The 21,763-nt window shown below is 39.1% G+C and overlaps 1 protein-coding gene and 1 long non-coding RNA gene across 2 annotated transcripts in view; one reads left to right on the top strand and one right to left on the bottom strand.

Annotated features, from left to right (window-relative positions):
• LOC113746361 (uncharacterized) overlaps positions 1–1,616 on the bottom strand; it is a 2,741-nt gene extending 1,125 nt beyond the window's left edge. Inside the window, exon 1 of the long non-coding RNA XR_003462798.1 lies at positions 1,447–1,616. This is a non-coding gene — a long non-coding RNA (uncharacterized LOC113746361). The remainder of the gene's footprint in view (positions 1–1,446) is intronic.
• A 1,179-nt stretch (positions 1,617–2,795) lies between these two features.
• Positions 2,796–18,699, top strand: bbs4 (Bardet-Biedl syndrome 4). Its single transcript, XM_019275788.2, has 16 exons — positions 2,796–2,878; positions 5,801–5,843; positions 8,956–9,035; positions 10,550–10,613; positions 10,858–10,969; positions 11,166–11,238; positions 12,114–12,167; positions 12,258–12,385; positions 13,140–13,194; positions 13,321–13,389; positions 13,582–13,734; positions 14,754–14,925; positions 15,010–15,079; positions 15,169–15,313; positions 15,402–15,606; positions 17,931–18,699. Exons 1-16 carry the CDS (start codon positions 2,819–2,821, stop codon positions 18,083–18,085), a joined length of 1,638 nt encoding a protein of 545 aa, XP_019131333.2. The 5' UTR covers positions 2,796–2,818; the 3' UTR covers positions 18,086–18,699.
• Positions 18,700–21,763: the final 3,064 nt, after the last annotated feature.

Genomic DNA, 21,763 nt, shown 5'->3' on the forward strand with positions numbered 1-21,763 from the left:
CCCCCCCCCCGGCCGCAAATACAAACTGAAATGCAGAGTGAGAGACGACAAAAAATAAAAATTGGCAATCCCGAAATGCATTTAACATTGGCATAGATGCGAGCGTGAGTAATCTGCGGTGCCCACTTACTGAGAGAGACTTGTTTAAGTGCAAAGTGCATTTATTTAAATGTCAGTTTTAAAAAATCTTGGGTGGGGAAGTACTTAGGATCTTTCATATCTCTGTTCATGTGAAAAACACACAGGGCCTCAAAAATAAACATTGAGCACAGAGTTGGGATTATATAAAAAGCATACTTGACATGAGAATGTTTCAACATCAGCAAATGATGGATTTGTATAATGTTTGTATACATATTTGTGTCATTAGATCAGCATGTAGAGGGGTAAACCGTCTATCGGTACACTTCAATATGAAGTGCTAGTCACTTTCCTCTCAGGCAATCAGATTGGATGCTTAAGATAGATACTCCTGTTACTGTTACGCTACTGATGAACACAGTTTCTGTTTTAACTTTGCTCACTAAACATATGTTTTTCATGTTATGATAATACTGTTGGTCAAGCTGATGATTAGATGATTAATGAAGGTGATGGATGAAGGATTTTTCCAGTTATTTTAATCAGCTTACTGATTTTAGATGAAGTGATACACAAAAAAAAAAGCTCTTCTGAGGGCAAATGGGAATGTTTAACTGGGATGGCACATTTTAATTCAAGTTTTCTGTCATAGTATGGTGTAGGTTTATTAATGTAAAGTTACTGCAGTAGAGTTTAGATGTATGACTAAATAAAACGGAGCATTCATGAGCAGAAAGAACACAAAACTGATCTGTGATTATCCATTATTTTGACTTGATATCATAGCAGACAAAAGTCATGTTACTGAATAGTTGCAGATAGTACCAACTGCACCTACTGGGTAGCATCAGATGAAGTGTTTTTGTGTTTTATATATGTATGTATTTTTTTTTATATATATTATATTATATATATATTATATATATATATTATATATATATATCTATATATATATATATATATATATATATATATGCTGCTGTCCAAGTCTAATCTTTTGTTACTGAAACACTGATCACTTTGTTCAGGAGTAACCCAGTGCCTATAAGCTGTTGTAACCTACCCTTTTTGTGTGGGGATTTAAGCACAAGGCTGCTGGTTATTAATGTTTTGTCTGTTTGTTTGTCTTTATGGTGAAGTTTCCCTTTGATTATTGAATCTGTTGTACATATTGGTGACCTATTTAAAAACCTATTTTCTGACGGGATATTCGTTGGAAATTGTTCTCAGTCTTAACATTGAATAAACTGTCTTTTGTTTCTCCTTTGAAAAGTTGGATCATGATTAAGATAGCCGCTCTAAGTAGACTTACACACCAAATGGCTTAGCTATTTAATGTAAAATACACATAATTTATCTGTGGACCTACGTCAGTGTGTATTTTATATATAGACATAGACGTAAGTCCATCATATCTGTGTAGTGTAGCTTGATGATTAGGTTGTATATAAAAAAAAGGTTAATAATGACTTTTGCAAGCATGTTCTCTTAATCTGGAGAATATAATTTGTAGTAGTTCTTTGTTTATAATTGTATGTTGGTTATGACACATTTTATCACTCTTGCTATTTAGATATTTCACTTGGCCAGTTCAGGTTCCACGTCCAAAATTTTTTATAATATGACATATTTCGGATGATATTCGAGCTTGCAAGAGACATTTTCCCTTTTTTTTAGATGGTTTACTTTAAATGAAATAACAATATTTTACAAAAAGCAAAGGCTAGAAAAAAAGTCAGAGAATTACTACAATGTGTGTATGGTGTGTATGTAAACTATGTTGTCGTATGTGTATATGTATATATAGTTTATATATGTATGTATACTATATATATGTAATTGTGTGTGTGTGGTGTGTCAAGCCATGTATACTATATGTGTGTGTATATCTATTGTTGTATGTATGTATGTATGTATGTATGTATGTATGTATGTATGTATGTATGTATGTATATGTGTATGTCTATGTGTATGTGTGTATGTTGTTGTGTATGTATGTATATGTATATATATGTATGTATATGTGTGTGTGTGTGTGTGTGTGTCAGCCACGGGGGAACTTTTACTGCAGAACAAGGACTTTTACTTATCTACTTTAAGTACATTTTACTTCTATACTTCTTTTATTTAAACTCTGATTTTCACTTGTAATGAAGCTTTTATCAGTCCAAATGATCTGAATGCCTCAGCTGTTGATGTTCTTTACAGACCACTGCTGTTTTTCTAGGACACATTTGGTGTTTGTCACATATTCTCATAACTAGACTTTGTTGCTAATCTGAACAATGGAGGAAAAACTATAAAATATAAAAACAGAAGCATACATGTGAATAATTGGCCCTTGTTTACATGATTTCAAATGTTTTATAGTGATGGTTATATACAATTCCTGTCTCTATGGAAGACTAGCTATCCCACTGCTGATATTTTACTGTACAAGAAGCTCTCTTAGCGTACAGTTATATTATTATAGTTATATTATTTCTCTGTCTGTCTGTCTGTCTCTTTCAGGGTTATGCCAAGTCAGGCACGGTATTGGTTGAAGATTCAGTCACATCTCCTTTACTGAAAACTCTCTCTCTCTCTCTCTCTCTCTGTGTGTAAAATTTGATTTGATTATTTTTGTACAATTAAGCCTACATTTTAGCATTTTATCGGTGTAACTTGTTGCACACACAGACACACACACATTCATAAATCCGGCCCGGTACACCTCCGCACTCTCGCTGGTGTATCCATGGCAACAGCTTCTAGTGTTGATCATCCCAAGATGGCGGACGAAGAGAAATCCGCGGCGGTGAGTGCAAAAAAAAAACTAAAGCTAGTTATCGTTTATTGAGTAAACACAAACATTACGCCAGGTGAACTCGCTTCATGAGTAAACATGGCGTTAGGTTTTAGTGTAGCTCCTCGTTTAAACACTCGTCGTGTGGATGTTAGCAGCCTGGCTAACCGAGTCTCTCTAAGTCGGAGCTAAGTTGATTAACCTGAAGCTAACGGTAACTTGGGCTCCTCTGCCGTTAATCTCATTCATCCCAGATATGAAGCTCAAAGCCAGCAGCTACACAGATGACAGCTGTAGCAAAGTGACGATAAAAAGAAATGCGTAGGTAGCGTTACAGTGCAGATATACGCGGTTTCCCACGCTTCATACTGTAACATAACACAGGTTATTAACATCAACTCAGTCTGGCTTTGCCACACATCGCACCAGTGTTATGGTTGTAAACATGCCGAGTTTTAACATGAAATATACCGAATATCAGCTGCACTCGGAGCAATCTACAAGTGAGTGAAATATAGAAAATGAATGTGAAGCAAAACACAAGGTAGCTTCATCAGAGCCTGTTAATGTGATGTGGGTCTGTTACTACAGCAACTGATTAAAATCCTGCCTCTTGTTAAATCTTGACACTGTGGTCTGAATGAGTAATTACAGAAAGAAAGGACAGTGTTGTGTTAAAATGAATGACTTGCCTGTCATTAAAAAAAAACAGTTTACAAAGTACTTTGACAGACAAGCACACAGTTCAATTCATTAATAATAAATTAGCTCATGACCCTCTTCATATAGAGTAGGTCTATATGGGGGTGCCCAAACTTTTTTTTTTTAAAGAGGGCCAGACTTGACAGTGTGAAGAAGCTCGGGGGCCAATACTAACAGTTTAAAAATTAAAAAATTAACAATAAAAGTTACATACAAATGCACTGTCCTGTAACAATTTTGTTTTCATTGTCACAAAAAAATGACAATATAACCAAATCAGGCGTGAACAAATTCTTCCTTTCTTTCACATTTAGAGTCAGAGAACACAGAATAATATGGAATACTTTAAACTTGCATGAAGCTGATACAAATATTAACCTCATGTTCTTTTTGAACATGACTTATTATCAGTAATGCAAAGTCTGTTAACATTTAAGTTTAAGACGTATCGCTCTTGTCTTGTCTTGTCAAAATCATTCAGGAAGTAATATTTATGTCACATCTACAGATATATAACAGCAGCAGTTATGTCCTTAAAGGTTCAAATGCTTCATTATGTCATCCAACAAAGACAGCAACACAGTATCTAACAATCCTAGCAGGCCATAAATAATATTATAAAAAAGAAGCTTCAGGCCGCATGAAATCTGACCGCGGGCCGTGATTGGCCCCCGTGCCGTACTTTGGACATTCCGGGTCTAGACTGTATCCTTTATAATATTATGTACAGAGGCACAGCAATGCCCACCAGGAGCAAGCACTCGCAGACGGTGGCGAGGAATGCCATGACCAGTTGTGTTCAAAGCAAAGAGGGAGATATGACAAAACAGATGCACAGCAGCAATAAAACAATGATAACTATAAACTTTAATGGAGATATGAATAAAGGTCGTAATAATGATAATCATAATAATAGTGTACGTGGACGTCATGCAGGACCACAGCAGCAGGCTCGAGGTGTAGCCACGATCCACGAGAAGGCTGAGACAAAATGTATATAAAGCAGTTATACCAGATATATACCTGGATAAATAAGACAATAAAAATAGCATATAAAATAACAAAAATGCACACACAAACCATACACATTCACACACTGCTTTTGTCACATAAAAGCAAGTCTATAAAAATGTGTTTTAACAAGTTATTTAAAATAAGTCACTGATTCTGCAAGCCTTACCTCCCAGATGCGACACACAGAGGGTAGGGTACAGTTGTTGATATACCTTAATTCTCACCACAGGTACAGGCAGGCAAACAAATCCCAATGTAGCAGGCACAAATCCAAAATCCAGTAATCAGGCAGAAAGTCAGACAGGCAGGTCAGGCACGGAGAAACAGATTGAGGTTTGTAAAAACAGGAAAAGGTTCTCAGGTACAGAGAGCAAGCACCTTTAGATTTAAGCCTCGACTTTGGGATAGCCTAAAGGGCCCCACCTGAGGAGGTAAAGCTGCTGACTGGGTCATAAAGGGTCAACATGTATGTTATGTAACCTGGGGCCAAAATAGCAAAAATAAAAACCTAAGGCTCAAATGTTTTTGCAGAGCTGACATACTTAGTGTATCAAATCAGCAGCCCTGAGTAGGACATACAACAACATACAATAGCTCATAATGTCTAATTGAGGATTTGTTTCTGTTCTGTACATTTGTACATGAACACATCGTTCCAGCAGAGATTTCAGTCTGAACTTTGACATATTTCCACACAGCCTTTTAAACACAAAGAACAAAACTGTTTCTGGGTGGGGCACATCTATTTTGGCGGGGCCACTGTACATACTGCCCATGGGAAACACTGATAAGCGGTGTCCAGCATGCTTACTGTGATGTATGGATTGTTGTATATTCTATCGATATTAGAAAAAAACCATTAAGAGTGCAAAATTTGGAATAACCAGACAATAAAATGCAGAATAAAAAGTAAATAAAAAAAGCTATATGAACATATGATACATACATGTGTGGGCAGAGACTCTAAAGACAAAAATCATACAGTAACTTTAGAAAGTATATTTTTGCCCATACTGCCCATGGGAAACACTGATAAGTGGTATCCAGCATGCTTACATGTAATGATTAGATTAGATTAGATTAGATATACTTTATTCATCCCACCACGGGGAAATTCACTTGTGACAGCAGCAAGATATAGAAACAAAAGTAGAGGAGGCCAAAACAATGCATGGATTGTACGCTGTTATTTATTTGTTTGTATTTTATATGTTTCAGCTCCCAGTTGCTACTGAAGCCAAGAAACGTCGGGCACCCAAAGGTACCGTGTGACAGTCTTTCAAATGACACAACTCCCTTTCACGGCATATATTGTTCTGTCATGTATTTTTGACAGTTTGTCTGGATACTAATAGAGCGAGTTTGAACGTAATCGTCCTGCAGAGGTCACTCTTACCCTTCTCTCTCTCTGTGCCGTCCCTACAATGAAGAAGCTGAGCACACAGTATGCTGCTGAGCTCCATGTTCCAGATGGTTCTCAGTTTGTTGAACATTGAGGATATTTTATCAGCATAATTAAGGTCTCATTAACAAGTTAATGTTGTTGCTACATGGTATTAGTGTATTATTATTGTATTTCCATGCATTTCACATGCATTCAAGCCCTAACTAATTGCATTTAGTATAAGGAGACATATCAAAACAACACCCTGAGCACATTAAGGTAAGACTGAGTACTAAAGTGATAAAAGTGGATAGTGAAGATTTTAATGAGTTAATGTAATGATAGTGTTTCGTACTGTATAAGTAAAATAATAAAAGCTCCATAATTAAGTCTGTTGTACCTATTTTGATGTGTGCTATAGGTAGTGTGTGTGGTAAGCTGAGTGACTCTTCTCGTTGCTATGTCACCTGCGCACCTGATCACATAGGAAGGTAATCACAGTGGTCATATATAGCCTACACAGGGGAGTCATAGGTGAACACCTGCAGGGAGTTGGAAACGGGGGAAGCCACGCTGTTTTTCAACCACACGAGTGTGTCTGTGCAGGTTTGTTTTGTCCAATCGTTGGACTTTCGTTTTACGCCATTCATTCATTTAGCACAGCTTAATTTAAACACATATGCGCCACTACGTGTTGGAAATATCATGAAGTTTCCTCAAGTGGCTTTTTTTGTTGTTGGATTGCCACCACAAAGTCAAAAACAGTAACTCTTCTGATATGTCGATATTAGTTTACAAGCCAGTAAAAGTAAGAAAATATTTTTAAAAATGAAACGTATAAAGCTGTCAGAACATATGTCACATACAGTATGTGTGGGCAGAGACTCTAAAGACAGAACATACAGTAATTTTAGAGATATGAAATGTATGAACACAATGTTTTAAAGCACCTGAGTTAAAAATAGACCAGAAGCATGAACCTCAGGGAATTGTGACATTACGTTATCTTGCCTTTCAAGTCTAAACATGTCAAATAATCAAATAAAAAGCCATAAATGTCAGTTACATTGCTTCCATAAGCTCCTGAATTCATACTAATTCTGTAATTACCACCATGAAACGTAATTATGGTTAAATAATGCATACACTACGTTTGTTACGTTATGCACAACAAGTACATTTTCTTCTTTTATTACATTTTCAATGCAGTTGTTAGAGGTGTTGCATAAATATAAGCATGGCCACTAGAAAGACCTGAAATCAGCTTCTTTTGAATTAACCTGTGTCCAATGCAGCTTCATCTTTAGCAATCTGCCTTATGAAGTCTTGTTTTTTTAAGACACTGACACTTATTTCTGTCAAATTCTTTGCAAGAATAAGTGTCAGCAGCTGAATGTCATAATAAATGAGTTGAGGAGACTGGGGCTTATTGAAGTTCCTCGTGGTAAAACTTCCAAAATAATTTTCATCGTATTTTCCATTACATTCTCCCTGTGTGTCTTTTGATCTCAGCATGCCTCTCCTCTGCTCTTATCCCCTTTTAACAGATGGTTGAAGCACACGAAAGGCAAATCTGTCTTAGCATTAGCCCAGATCAAATATAACAATGAGAAAATTCCTCCATGTTTGGGATAAAGTTTTTTCACAGGACTATATTTAGGAGACCTCATGCTGTGCTCTTGTTCCTCGCTCCTTTCTACCCGTCTTTCATACAGAAGTTGCAGGAAAACATGTCAGACATGTATCCCATCTATCCTCACCAAATATGCCCCGCTTTGTGTATGTGGAGACTGGAGCACCACAGGGCCACAGCTGAAACCCAGAGACAAGAATATTATTGCTGTCTCAGCAGGGAGAAAGCGGATTATGGCGCTACAAATAGGGCCATCCCGATTCTTGACGGGACAAACGTGTGAAGCCCCATACAGTTTTACACTCAGCGATGGAAAGAGGATTTTTCTGAAGTAGTTGGAAGAGGCTTCATTTCTAGTGGCAAATCAACAGAGCGCTGCTTGAAGTGCTGACAGATAAAAACAGAAGGGAGCTTTAGTGTAATTCACACTGTATGTTTTTACAGGGAGCGGTTCATTAATGACATCCCACCAATGTCAGTGACAGACTCAAAGCCCGACACTTTGTTTCACGTTGCCGCAAATCCTATTTTTAGCCTCAGAGGAAGGTAGTAGGTGCAAGATAACAGGATCAAACTCACTCGAATTGGAATTAGGTTTGCTTCCTTGTGAAATGAAATGTTGTACTCCACCGGGAAGAAGACTTGGTGCATTGTAGTTGAGTTCTTGAGGTTACCTAACCCCTTTTCTAAAGCTGGCTTTGTATTGTGCTGCTCAAACCTCCAAGCCTCCTTCTTTCAGCCTCTCTCTCTCTCTATACGCTCTCTGTTCTGTCACAAGCACCTGGCTTACGAGAGGCATTGTTGCCCTGGCAACGGGAAGAATATCTCAACCAGCCGAGACGTGAAAAAAAAATACAGTGTTTGTAACGAGAAAAAAAAAAAAAACTTGCTTACAAGGTGACATTTACAGTGTGGCGGATGAATTGATTTATAGTTTAGCCCAGGGTTTTCGGTCGAAGTGTTAACATCTATGTTAACTGTCACATCAAAGACTCACTAGCGACTGCAGAAGGAGGGCACTTTGAGGATTATTTATTCAGCCGGCGAACGAATAGTCCAAATAGATGTAACTCTTAATAATCTGAGCTGTCAGTTTGTGAGTAAAAACTTGCTAACAAGCTAAGATTTACTTTGTGCTTGACTGACTTAAATGTAGCCTGTGAATTTAGGTATACATGTTACATCTTTGTAAGCTGTCAGCCGGAGACTTACTAATGACTGCAAAAAGGAGGACACTTTCAGGATTAATCATCCAGCTATCAACTAAGTAAGGCATGATCTGAACAGGATCGGGTAATGAGCTTAAAAGTATCCCATATTTCTTTTCTTCCCTTCTCTTATATTCTTTCCTCTCAGCTCCAGAGCTTCCCATTGTGGAGAGGAGAAACTGGCTGATCCACCAGCATTACATCTGCAAAGACTATGATACCTGTAAGGTAAAGTACCTTCATTCCACCAGTCTCCCTGTGGTTTAGTCTATCATCGAGCTGATCAGTGTTGGTCTGATTGACCTTTTAAACATAATGAAGATAATGAATGCCTGGCATGTACAGGGTTCTGTCTAACACCGCTCTTTATTATGCTCTAATAAACTGCACTGACCTGTCCCATTCCCACATGAAACCTTAATAAAATCGACATTCCTTGTCACTTTCTCTTAGAAGATCTCATTACGAGCTGAGCGAGGTGGAATATAGATCAGGCAGTGGTGGAGATTAATAATTACACTCTCAGGCTGTCTCATCGCTCTGAAACCAGCTGAGCCAACCGGAGTGACGCACGATGACAATAGCTCAATAAATAAAGAATCAGCTTCTTCAGAAAATCACATTGTTGTTTGGATGGTGCAGCATGAACACACAGCACCACAAGTCTGCATCCAGAGGGAGTTTTTTTAACACAACAACGATAGAAATGAATAATAAGTTTGATAAGCTGTTTATAGGATTGCATCAATCTGACCAGTTCTACTGTTTTTATTGTTTATTTCAGGTTGCAGTTGATTACATCATATCTTAAATCGTGATACAGTAGTATTGGCCTCATGATACATTTTAAGAATAAAACATGAACTGCTGATTTTTTCCAAAAGTTACTCTGATCAAGACATGCTCGCAGGGTTAATGAGCCTTGGTAATCCAACGTCTCTCGGGCAGAGTACCGAGTTATAATGGACCCGTCTGATGTGTGCATTCGAGGTGTGTGCAGTGCGTAATGGCACTGTGCTCTGGCGCGGCACTTCTCTAATTGGAGGCTGCAGATTTATCAGCACATCTGTCCTGCTGCCTTCAGATGGCTGCAAAGATTTAATGAACTGAACTGAAGGATTAGCTTTTTATACAATGTAAAACAGCTGCACATGTAAAACAGATAGAGTGAGTATCAATCTTAATCATTTATAGATACATTAACCGAAGTTCCTTCTTCAATCACATATAGATTTAAAAAGCATTTACAGACCGGAGAATGTTTAATTAAAATAGATTGTTCGTTATTCAGTTTGCCATCAACTTGAAAGCAGATGTGGATCTGTGTCTATTCTCGTCGTCTGGAGCAAAGTCTCTTTCCACCAAAATACCAATACTGCATGCCCCATTTAGATGAACCTCCCATCTGTTTGCGCCTCTCCTCACAAGTGTGCACCCCGTGCTCTGCGCCGTGCACCAAAATACCACACAGCTGGGCTGAACAAATTTCAAGGTCAGGAAAAATACCAAACTGTCACAAGAATACGGCCCTCATTAGTCTGTTACAGTGCAGATGTACAGGCAGGATATTCTATACTGTTGTTTATCTAAGGCTGCAAGATGTTTAGAGACTAAATCACATCGAGGTTTGTATTCAGCGGGGCCTGAAATGTTTGTTCTTGTGAGCATACTATTAGAATATTAGAAGATAGATAGAAGATAACTGAGTTGTAGAAATTGTTTACCTTTCTGTGTCCATGTAGACGATCATCAAAGAACAACTGCAGGAGACTAACGGGACGTGTGAATACGCCATATATGTTCAAGGTGAGCCGTAGATTTAAAGTAACACGTCCCTCTCACACACGTAACATGCATGATGTTAATTAATAGCTACATCAAATGGAGCCTCTGTGATAGTCGACGCCAAAGCTCCTCAATGCATCATTTAGTTCCTCCAAATCTCTGCTCTTTAGACCCCGCGCTGTGCCTTTGATTTTTAATGGGTTCTTTAAACTACTTCATGTAAGATGAAGATCCTCTCTTTTTGTGTTTTAATGTCTTGCCACAGCACTAATCTTGCGTCTTGAGGGCAAGATTCAACAGTCCCTGGAGCTGTTTCAAAGCTGCGCCGTCCTTAATCCCAGCAGTGCTGACAATCTGAAGCAAGTGGCCAGATCACTGTGAGTCTACTGCCCTCAAGCTTAGGGTGCATCAGCCCCTCTTCATAACTAACAAGACAGACCCAGGAGAGAAATATACAAGCCAGATTATTTTTAATACTGTAGGGAAAATGAATCCACTCCCGGTGACTACTTTCACTGTTACAGGAATGTTTCTTCAGCACGCAGTGATTATTGTTGTTTATTCTCTGTGTAGATTTCTCCTGGGAAAGCACAAAGCAGCGATTGAATTCTATCATGAAGCTGCGAGGCTCAACGAGAAAGACTGGGTGAGAGAAAGGTTTCTGCTTTGTCTTAAAGTTAGTCAGGGAACGTGTTCAGCGGGCCAGGCATCTTCCACTCCACTCTGAATCACTGACACTATATAAGAGCCATTTTGAAGCTCAGAATATGTTGCGCTGGCCGGCAGTCCTGCCTGTCCCGCCTCTTGGCTAATCTAACAATTGGCAAAGACGTGGATGATGCCTGGTTTCTCAAACAAGTCCTCTATAACAGCACTTACCTGTCAATCAAAGTGGCCACTCTGTTAATTATGCATAACTTTAAGCCTTAATATAATATGAACAGGTGAATTCTAAAAAAATTCAGACTCAGTACAATTGTCATGAACGGGGAAATTAGCTCTAGAGACCAAAACTGTTTTTTGTACCAGGCTGTAAACATGTTTATTTCTGCTGTGAAGTTGGACATTTTAACATGGGCACTTATGGAGAGTGGAAACATCAAGTGGATGTTTGAGGAACTGCAGTTTTTGGCATTGGCTGTACTTCACCGCCACGGAGGTTGCTGCTTGCTCTGAATACACAGCACAAAGTTTAGGTTAGGAAATACCCAGACTGCACCTCTTTTTCTCACTAATGCATATTTTTTTTTTCAACTTCATGGTTGAACTTCGGAACTGATCCAGTTTTTACTCTGAAGCCTATAAAAAATATATTAAACTGTCCAGGCAGGGCCATTAAACTCAAGTATGTTTTGGAGATTTAAACTGTCCCCTCTGTCAGTGCCGCCGCAGAATCTGTATTCCACAGAGCGTTCGTCCTAAATAACTTTTATGTTTGGATATAAAATTTAGCTCAGCTTTTATCTAGCCCTGTTGAATTAAGCATGCACCAACGCACCATGTATAATTTTTTCACCTCAGGAGATCAGTCATAATCTGGGCTTGTGCTATTTCTTCATCAAAGACTTCAAAAATGTGAGTATGCTGATTTTAACAACACCACACAGTACAAATTGTTCCCACTGCTCCGATGATTCGATCACTCCGATCTTCTTTCTCCGTCAGGCTGAAGAGCATCTGAACGTAGCTCTCCAGATAAACAAACACGACAAGACCTTCATGATGCTCGGCAATGTCCATTTGCTGGCTGGGGAGACAGACAAGGCCATCGAGGTGTATAAGAGAGCTGTGGAGTGAGTAAAGTTCAGACGTGGACAACAAAAAGCACTAAAAGAGGAATCTGTTGGAATTGGAAGTTTTTCATCAAACCCAAATATTATGAATAAAATAAACCCAACTCGGTTAATAATTACACAGGCTCAGCATGACAGCTTTCTTCATGATGACACTCTTTCAAGGCACTAAAAGAGATTGGCATAAAACATGCTGTTTCAGAGGAGTCTGGTTACTTTCAAGGGGTTCCCTCGTGATTGAGCTGATGATTTTCAGGCTTTTCAGCTTATTTTAAATAAGTGCTCCTCCTTCAGTCTCACACAAAGCTCCAGCTTTGCCCTGTTTTAACCCGAGGGCCCTTTTCACAGTTCAGTATGAATTCTTTTCATTTCCACTTCTTTTCATATGTTGAATATTTAAACACTGGTGTAAATAAGGAAATGACATCAGTGGCTGTAATGGAGCTCATTATGGCTACCTCCTGTTGGGGTTAAATGAATTAATCAAGTGCCCCAATACTGGTGTTGCTTTTAATGAGACGTACTACTGTGAATCTTATTTTAAGGCAGCACATTTTTTTCTTTTATTTCTTTGAGTCACATCCCCCCACAGGTTATAATTAACACTCCACAATTATGCTGAATCAAACCCTGATTTTAAAAATCTGCAGATTTCCTGAATATCAACTATGTTTGCTTGAGAATAAGTGCAGACATTAAATGTAATTACAGCCATAGATGAAGTGACATTTTTCTCGTCTCGTTCTCTTTTCAGGTACTCTCCGGAGAATACTGAACTCCTCACGACTCTTGGGCTGCTGTTTCTACAGGTAGGTCGACAGGTAGAAATTATGTGTACACAAGAGATAAGCACCGCGGGATAAGAGGGACATTTACTATACGTGTCAGAAAAAAAGGTGTGGATGTGTAATTTTCTGTCTTGATGTTTTTGCCAGCTTGGGAAATACCAAAAAGCTTTTGAGCACCTTGGAAATGCCCTCACTTTTGACCCCAACAATTATAAGGTACGTGGGTACATTACTTTTAGTTTGCTACTGAGCTACCCCGAGGACAGTGAATTGAACTTGTTTTAAAGGCAGTACAGTCAAAATCAAAGGTCATCCTCTGTCAGGTGGCACAGTCTGTCTTTCATCATGTACAGTTTCAAAGGGTACATCTTCCTCTAATATCTCTGTAATCATTGTTTTTATTCGCAGGCCATCCTGGCTGCAGGCAGCATGATGCAGACCCACGGTGACTTTGATGTGGCCATGAATAAGTATCGAGTGGCAGCATGCGCCGTGCCTGAGAGCCCTCCTCTCTGGAACAACATCGGCATGTGCTTCTTTGGAAAAAAGAAATACGTAGCTGTGAGTGATGTGGTTCACTTTTTTTTTGCTTAGGTTCACATTTTGATGGTAAATACCAACAGTGGTGGAAAGTAGCTTTCAGTACAGTTTTTAAATACTATTTATCAGATTAAGTTTTCTATTAAAAACATGTGATAAGCTTCTGAATTACAATGGCTTGTCTAGTCTAGTTGGAGCTCCTTTCCTGAATTAGCTGTTCCACCGAGGCGACATTTCCCCTCTGAACCTCAGATGGTTTTTATTTAAGTCACCATTTGAGGCCCAAATAGGTCAAATCATAAAATGTTTCACCCCAAAAGAAGCAAAGATGAGAGAAAAGCCCAAACAATGAAAACAGATTTGTCTCGCAGACCTTGGTCTTTTCTCCTCTTTCTCTGTTAACGACCGCTCAGATTATTTTTGTGACACAGGAAACCACTGAAGACTAAACCACCAAACGGAGTATAATGTAGTAAAAGCTACAAGTACTGCTTACACATTGATGAAACAAGTCATGTATCACAACGTATTAGCCACAGGAGATGTCCTACTGTAGAACAAGTACTTTTAGTTTGGGTACTTTAAGTACATTTTGTTGTACTTGTACTTTTAAAGCTGCTCTGTGGAGTTTTCTTGTAAATAAAGTGTCTGTTTACATTCATGGTTGCTCATTGAAACACACTGTGTAAATCTTTGAGGCCTAACTGAACATGTTTACTGACTTGCAGTATTTTCTTTAGCTGTCTTCGTTGGCGTATCACTGTGTACCTTAGTGATTTATTGCCACCTGTTGATTGTTGGAATAGTGTGAAACCATTGGCTGGAAACCATTTTTTATCAGTTTGACAGCCAGCAAGATGATTTCATATTAATAAATATGCACATTGCTGCTAAATTTGGTCATTATGGGCCTGAAGTTTCATAAACCCAGATTTGTACAGTATCTGTTGTTTCTCGAGTTCTGCATGGGGTCGTGTGTTATTAAAATACAAACAGTCCTGTCAGCTGTTGTCTTCTCTCTGCCAACTTTCCTCTCACAGGCCATCAGCTGTTTGAAGCGGGCACACTACTTGTCTCCTTTTGACTGGAAAGTGTTGTACAACCTCGGGCTGGTACATCTGACCATGCAGCAGTACGCCTCCGCCTTTCACTTCCTCAGTGCAGCCATCAACCTGAACCCACGAATGGGAGATCTCTACATGTTGCTGGCAGGTACTGAGTCACAGAGACAGAGAAATAATTTGTGAATGGATGGTATATGGATGATCTGTGCCTTTTCAAACCTCTCGTTGACAGTGGCTCTGACCAACCTGGAGGATGTAGAGAATGCCACCAGAGCGTACGAACAAGCTGTGATGATGGACGAGTGAGTCTGTCTTAGATCTTCTACCTTAAACTTAGAACTTCTGAATCTGAGTGTGGAGTTTCTTCATTTAAAATGTGCTCTTCCTCCAGGTCAAACCCTCTGGTCAACCTGAACTTTGCCATCTTCCTCTACAATCACGGTGAAAAGAAGGGAGCTCTGGATCAGTATCAGGAGATGGAGAGGAAGGTCAACCTGCTTCGAGACAGCAGCAGCAACTTTGAATTTGATTCTGAGGTACTTAAGATGACGTTAATGTCTCAAAGTCGGTCGTTGAAGCCGTTACTTACAGTGTTTTAAGTCTTTGCTGACTTGTTTCTAACAGCTAATGGACATGGCTCAGAAGATGGGAGCTGCCCTGCAGGTGACAGAGAGTCTGGTGTGGACTAAACCAGGCAAGGACTCCAAATCTAAACCAAACTCTGCAGCAGCCACCAAAACTCCCGGTGCTCCTCTTGGTACCAACCAAGCTCTGGGCCAAGCCATGTCTTCTGCTGCGAGCTACAACAAGAACATCCAGCTACCAACAGGTACAAAAAAAAAAGTGTCTAAAAGTGTGTAATAATCTGTCAGCTCGGTGTCGTCTCGGAGTCAGATTCCTGGCTGAATATTTCTCTTTTGTTCTGAGCTGAGGCAAGCACATACGTAAAGTATTTTTCATCAGAAAAGTCCAGCAGTACACTGTCAGGGCAGGCGATGACAAATTTCACAGTCTCCACCTTTTGCCATTATATCAAAGCCCGATTTTTCATTTTAAATGAAACTTTAAAAATACCTCTTCCTTGCAGATTGAATATATGTGCTAAGGCCAAATAGAATATGTTAGAAAAGAAGCTCACCTCAAGCCAGTATATATTCTTGACAACAAAAGAAAGTCAGCAGTGTGGGGGGAAAAATGACACAAAGGTAAGACAATAAATTCAAGGCTACTCTGAAATGATTGTCGCAGCTCGTAGCACTGAAAAGTACGTGGACAGGAGTGCTTTCATGCACAATGCATCTATGTTCACTGACAGACATTTAACATAATTACACAGCTCAGTCTATCTTTCTAACAATCGACAACAAGTGTTTAACCCCCAGCTTGTTGTGAAAATACAAATATATCCTGTAAATATACAGCTAGACGATGTTTAGCAGTGTAGTCACTGCTAAAGATACTGTCTATTTAAAGTGGAGGTAGGTATTCGGTGGTGTGTGTGTCTTTATTGCTATGCTAACAGCTAGTCTGTCAGTACATTTTGCTGGATGTCAGGGTTTATATATGACAGGACAGGGACCTGCTGTATCTTGCTGCTTGTTAAAATTGACACTGTATATGGAAAACAACTTACCCTGACACTCTGGGTTGGAAAATCTCACAAGCTCTCACAGACGCTGGCCAACGTTAGTCGAGTAGGAAAGTTATATTCACAGATGAATGAAAGCAATGTAAATCTTTCAAAAGGTAAGTTTTGTGTGTAATTGCATGTTTTAGCAGTGTGTGTACACGAGAACTGTTTAGCCATGGGAGGGATCTTTTGTTGTTAAAGTTATAAATGTGCTGTTAAAGCATCAAACTGTTTCCCCCTTAATGCTTCACCGACCATTTAAAGAAGCCAATCTAAATTGCCTGTCTGTGGGATGTCACAACTGGAAAATCTAATTATATGCAGTGTCTAACTCTTCTAAATATACGATCGCATCAGGCCGCACAAAGTAATGCGGTGACATGGTTCTGTCTGCGAGTTTGATCAATCTCAATTTCCTCCTTTCATCTTCAATAAAACTGAAAAAAAAAAAATGCCCATACAGTGAAATAAAGTCTCCATTTCCAAAACTCAGTGCATCATTTTCTATTGGCCTCTTTCACTAGCAAAGGACCACACCATCGACAAGATACAACCATGACTTATTGAAGCGTGAACTCTTGTACTTTTTGTGCTGCAATGTGGGGAAGCAGCCAGGCACGATGGACTGCCTCAGAACTCCATGGAGAGTAGGAAGAAGAGGGAGAAATCAGAGAAAGATTCAGCGTGGGAAATAGGATGAGAGGGTATTTATAAGTGTCTGAAGTGGTACGGTTGAGGTCCTGCACCTGAAACTGCTAGAAAGCTTCAAATTGTGATCTGTTGGTGCACAAAGATGAACTCTGACCAGAGTTTGCCATCATCAGCTTGAAGATAAAAACAGGAAACACGTTCTTGAATTTGTTATTTGAGTTTTAATTAAAGTGATTGAATTAAAACTCTAACTAACATTGAGCAGGACTGTGACTGTATCTCTAATTCAGAGTCTGAATCAGCTTCTGTTCTGCTGAATATAATGTAAGCATGTTGATGTAGGTGTGGGAACACCACAAGCCAATCACAATTAAAGTTTATGAATAATGCTACATATATTAATGTTAATGAACCCAAACAAACAGTTTCATTTGTGTGTCTCAAACTTTTTACACCATGTAACACCTTTAGAATATATTCAGCTCTCCAAGTACCAAAAAATAAAATACAGTAAGCCGACACTGTCCAGCTCCAGACAGTTCACACCATTTGGAGTCACGATTGCACGATTGAGTGTTTTTGTAGGCGTGACGATGAACGTGACGTGACTATGGAGCAGGACGATATTGAAACAAAATATTACAGATTGTTTAAGTATTTTCATTCACATTCATGTAGTATTGATGGTATTAAATGTTTCTAAGTTAGTTTATTTAATTAAAATTAGATGTTTTAAAGATCCCTCCGTGTACCAGCCATGGGAGCTCACGTACCACCAGTTTTACTTGTACTACAGTTTGAGAACCACTGGTGTAGCTCTAACAGACCTTTAGGTGAAAGAAAAATGGCATCCACTCTCATGTTATTTTCAGGAGTTTCTAAAGGCCCCTCCATGCCCCTCGAGCCAGAACCTGACGTGGACAAAGCCCCCAGCCCGCCCTCTGATCCTCCGGGCTCCCCAGAACCTGCAGACTCAGCAAACCTCAAATCCAGAACATCCAAGAGGAAATCCAAGGTGGAGGCGTGAATTAGCTTGTTGGCTACCTATCTTTGTCATAAGATGTTCTCAAACAGCAACCAAGCTATCTGTGGTTTTCTATCTCATCGTAGTTAGACATGAAGCCTTGAGTTGTCGGCTTCTGGTTTAGGCGCACGGTGCACAGACCTACATAATAATTTACTTTACACTGAAAAGGGCAAAGTCAACGCGCACTTTTTTCATACCGTTTATTTCAGGAAATATTGAATGTCACCACAACGCATCACTTTTTAAACCAAAACTGGAGAGAATCAAGTGTGTCTTGTAAATCTGTGTAGATGTGACAATTCCAGTGGATGTTACAGAAATGATAAAAAGAGCATCTGTGCAGTTGCAAGTGTTAATATTTGGATGAGTTAGCAATAAGGTTAAATGAATTTTACCTGTGTTGACATCTCGTCTCCACAGCTGAATACATGTGAAGGAAATGCTGCGACAATCACTGCTGAAATACAGAGTACAGAGAGAGAGGTGTGTGAGTAGTTCCAGGATGTTGCTTGTTTGTACGATAGGGCTCTTTTTGAGGGTGGAGTGTAAATAGTGACACATGCTTTTATATGTGGATAAATGTTTATAGAGAGTAATGTATTTAATATTAAAGAAGAAGCTTTAAAGAAAGTTGCTGTCTCGCTCCTTTTTATGAAGCCGTGTGTGTGTGTGTGTGTGGTTTCATACTGTGCTCTCTCATGTCGGGGTCGTTCAGTTCAACAGAAACCGCCAACAGGGGAGAGTATTGTTTAAGAGCTCTCTCTCCATTAGCTAACACATAATGCATGTTCTGAATGAGGACAATAACTCATAAATGAATACATTTTTCGTCCTCCAAACTAATGTTGAACCTGTCTGTGGTTATTCTCGGATGAAGGCTAACGGCAGAGTATCTGAGGCTGGAAAGAAAACATATGAACAAGGAGTAGACTGTTGTGGTTTAAGATAGGCCCTCGTAATACATGCGGATGAAGCGATTTGTATTCGTGAAATACATCCTCCCGAAGAAGTCTAGATACATAGGAATATTTCTGTGTGTTTAATATTTGGTGGCATTTAAATATCAGCCACAGCTGGTGTTTGGTTTAAGAGGTTAGAGACTAACAAACTGGTGAAATTCAGCTCAGATCAAAATTCTATATAGCATTTTTTTTCTTATTCATACTCAATCACTGCCAGTATTTACTCGTTAGAATCACGGATACAGCTTCCAAATCCTCAATCCTTTGTTAAACAAAAAAAGTTCACAAAAGTAAGACAGTGAGAAAACCGCAGTTTTATTTCAAATCTGAGATTAAAAATTATAGATGCCGTGACTTGACGATGTAACAATCTGAATGACTTCATACTGTAGGTGCATTAATAAAGACCTCTAAACATGTTTGATCGGAATAAAATTAAGTCATCCTGTTTGTTTATTCAGTCCTCACGGATACCTCTAGTGACTGGGTGTGATTTGGTTTAATTGAACTTTGGTTGGAGGTCGTATGCATGACATCACCCACAGGTTTCTAAAGAGCCATTGTGAAGCTCAGAGTGTGGTGGCTCTCGTAAAAACATGTTTATTTCTGCTGTGAAGTTGGACATGCAGGCTTATGTAGCCAGCCTCAAGTGGCTGCTTGAGGAACTGCAGTCTCTGGCACTTCGACATTTCACAGACATGGAAGTTGCTGCTTGGTTGAGGCTGACGGAGCTGTAACCACTGAGATTTGTAGATAGAGCTGTAGGACTGAGCACATTTCCATGGTAGATAAGATGACAGAGATACTGAGTTACTGTAAGTGTAAATATTTATTTGTCCTCTGGCTCGGGACAGAGTGAATGCCACTGTGGACCAAGAGTCAAGTCAACAAGGTTACAGCCAGCCACTCTCTTCCTTACAGTCTTTATAATGCATCCCTGACTGTAGATTGTGAATGTGCTGCTCGAAGCCTCGTCAGGTAGAAAGAGACAGGTTATCGTGTGCAAATCTTTGAATGTGATGTCATGCACGGTCAGGTGTATTCAAAGGTCTCAGGTCATCAGTGAATCACGCTGTACAGCGCGGAAAATGGGCGTTATTAGAGAGTATGTTGTTGTATAATGGAGGGGTGTTTTTGACCTATGAACGATTCTGCCTCAGTAATGTTCATCAGCAGGCACTACTGTCAAGTGTTTAGTTTAGCCTTCAAAATCATTTGGTTAGTACGTGTTTATGCTATAATTTGTCAGCATGTATTCACTGAGGTTTACTATTAAAAAGAACCCTGGTAGTAATTAAAGGTTATATTCAGTGCAGATTTTTATTTGTCTGAACAATTCTGTGCATACTCCTGGAATGCATGTATTTCCTTTAATCAGTCAACACGCTCTGAATGAACTTTGACTGTTCCTGCTGATAAATGTGTTACATTTCAGATGTTTTCAGCTAGTCATAGAAAGTTTGTCAAGTTTTGTGTTTATTTTATTTTGATCAAACTGCAACTGCTGTGGCTGTGAAGTGAAGCCGACGCAGATGTGCCAAACACTGCAGTTCCTCAAATGTCCACTGGAGGCTGGTTAAAGAACAAGTCATTCTTGTTACGAGAATTTTTAAGGAAGAACCATTGATCATCCTTGAATAAGGGGGACTGGATTTAAAGTATCAAAGTTTAAGTTACATTTATTATTCGTTTAACAGTGCAACACACAAAAGGGGTTACAGAGGAAAGGCTCCCTGAGGAGCTCTGTCAGTTGGTTCTTATACAATTTTCTCAAAATGGGCTGTCTCGGACATCTCCCCACTAACAATTTCCTTTTTTGGTGTTCTGCTTCGTAATAAACATTCTGTTTGTTGTCCAAAATGACACTTCCCCTAACCTGTCTCCCTTGTCCTTAAACTATTTTTTAATCATCTCCTCCTCAGTACTCAGTAAACATATGCCAGATAAGCGGAGTGGGCGAGATATGCAAAAGACAGAAAACACACACATTCTCTATAAGAGTTAAAACATCTGCACCCCAGTACACTAATTGTACTAATTAGTAGTACTAATTTTTAACAATTCCCCATAAGCCCCCATGTTAAAATGTCCAACTTCACAGCAGAAATAAACATGTTTACAGCCTGGTACAAAAAACAGTTTTGGTCTAGCTAATTTTCCCGTTCATGACAACTGTACTGAGGATGAATTTCTATAGAACTCACATGTTCAAATTATATTAAGACTTTGCAGGATTAACAGCGTGGCCGCTTTAATTGACAGGTAACAGATGGCTTGTTTGAGCACCCAGGTGTCATTCAGCTCACTTAAATTTTTAGATCAACCAGAGCCACCACACTTTGAACTTCACACTGTCGCTGGCGTCACGGATACAACATCCATATCTATACTGTCTATGATTTTGATGTTTTCATATGTGTGTATTTGCTGTGCTGCAAAAATAAATTTCCCATGTGGGACAATAAAGACTGAAGTGAACAATTCTATAACAAGATTATCACAATCACAATTTCAAACTTCTACCAAGAAGTAATCATTTATAGAATCAAATTAAACTCAGTGGAATATAAACTAAAAAAAAGAAACAGATCAGATTCCATTTAGCCTGAATAATTTGATGCCATACATGTATTAAACATACCAAAGCGTACTGCATAAAGCCAAAAGGTAAACTAATCTTTAAATCCTTGATTGACATAATTATCTGGAAACTATC

Source organism: Larimichthys crocea, chromosome VIII, assembly GCF_000972845.2.
Source record: "Larimichthys crocea isolate SSNF chromosome VIII, L_crocea_2.0, whole genome shotgun sequence".
Taxonomy (NCBI): Eukaryota; Metazoa; Chordata; class Actinopteri; family Sciaenidae; genus Larimichthys; species Larimichthys crocea.

Excerpts from the sequence above, each read along its gene's own strand:
- bbs4 (XM_019275788.2), top strand. The coding sequence starts at position 2,819 with ATGGCAACAGCTTCTAGTGTTGATCATCCCAAGATGGCGGACGAAGAG. Across the intron at positions 12,168-12,257 it reads TCATCAAAGACTTCAAAAAT|GCTGAAGAGCATCTGAACGT; the intron begins GTGAGTATGCTG and ends TTTCTCCGTCAG. Across the intron at positions 14,926-15,009 it reads TCTCTACATGTTGCTGGCAG|TGGCTCTGACCAACCTGGAG; the intron begins GTACTGAGTCAC and ends TCTCGTTGACAG.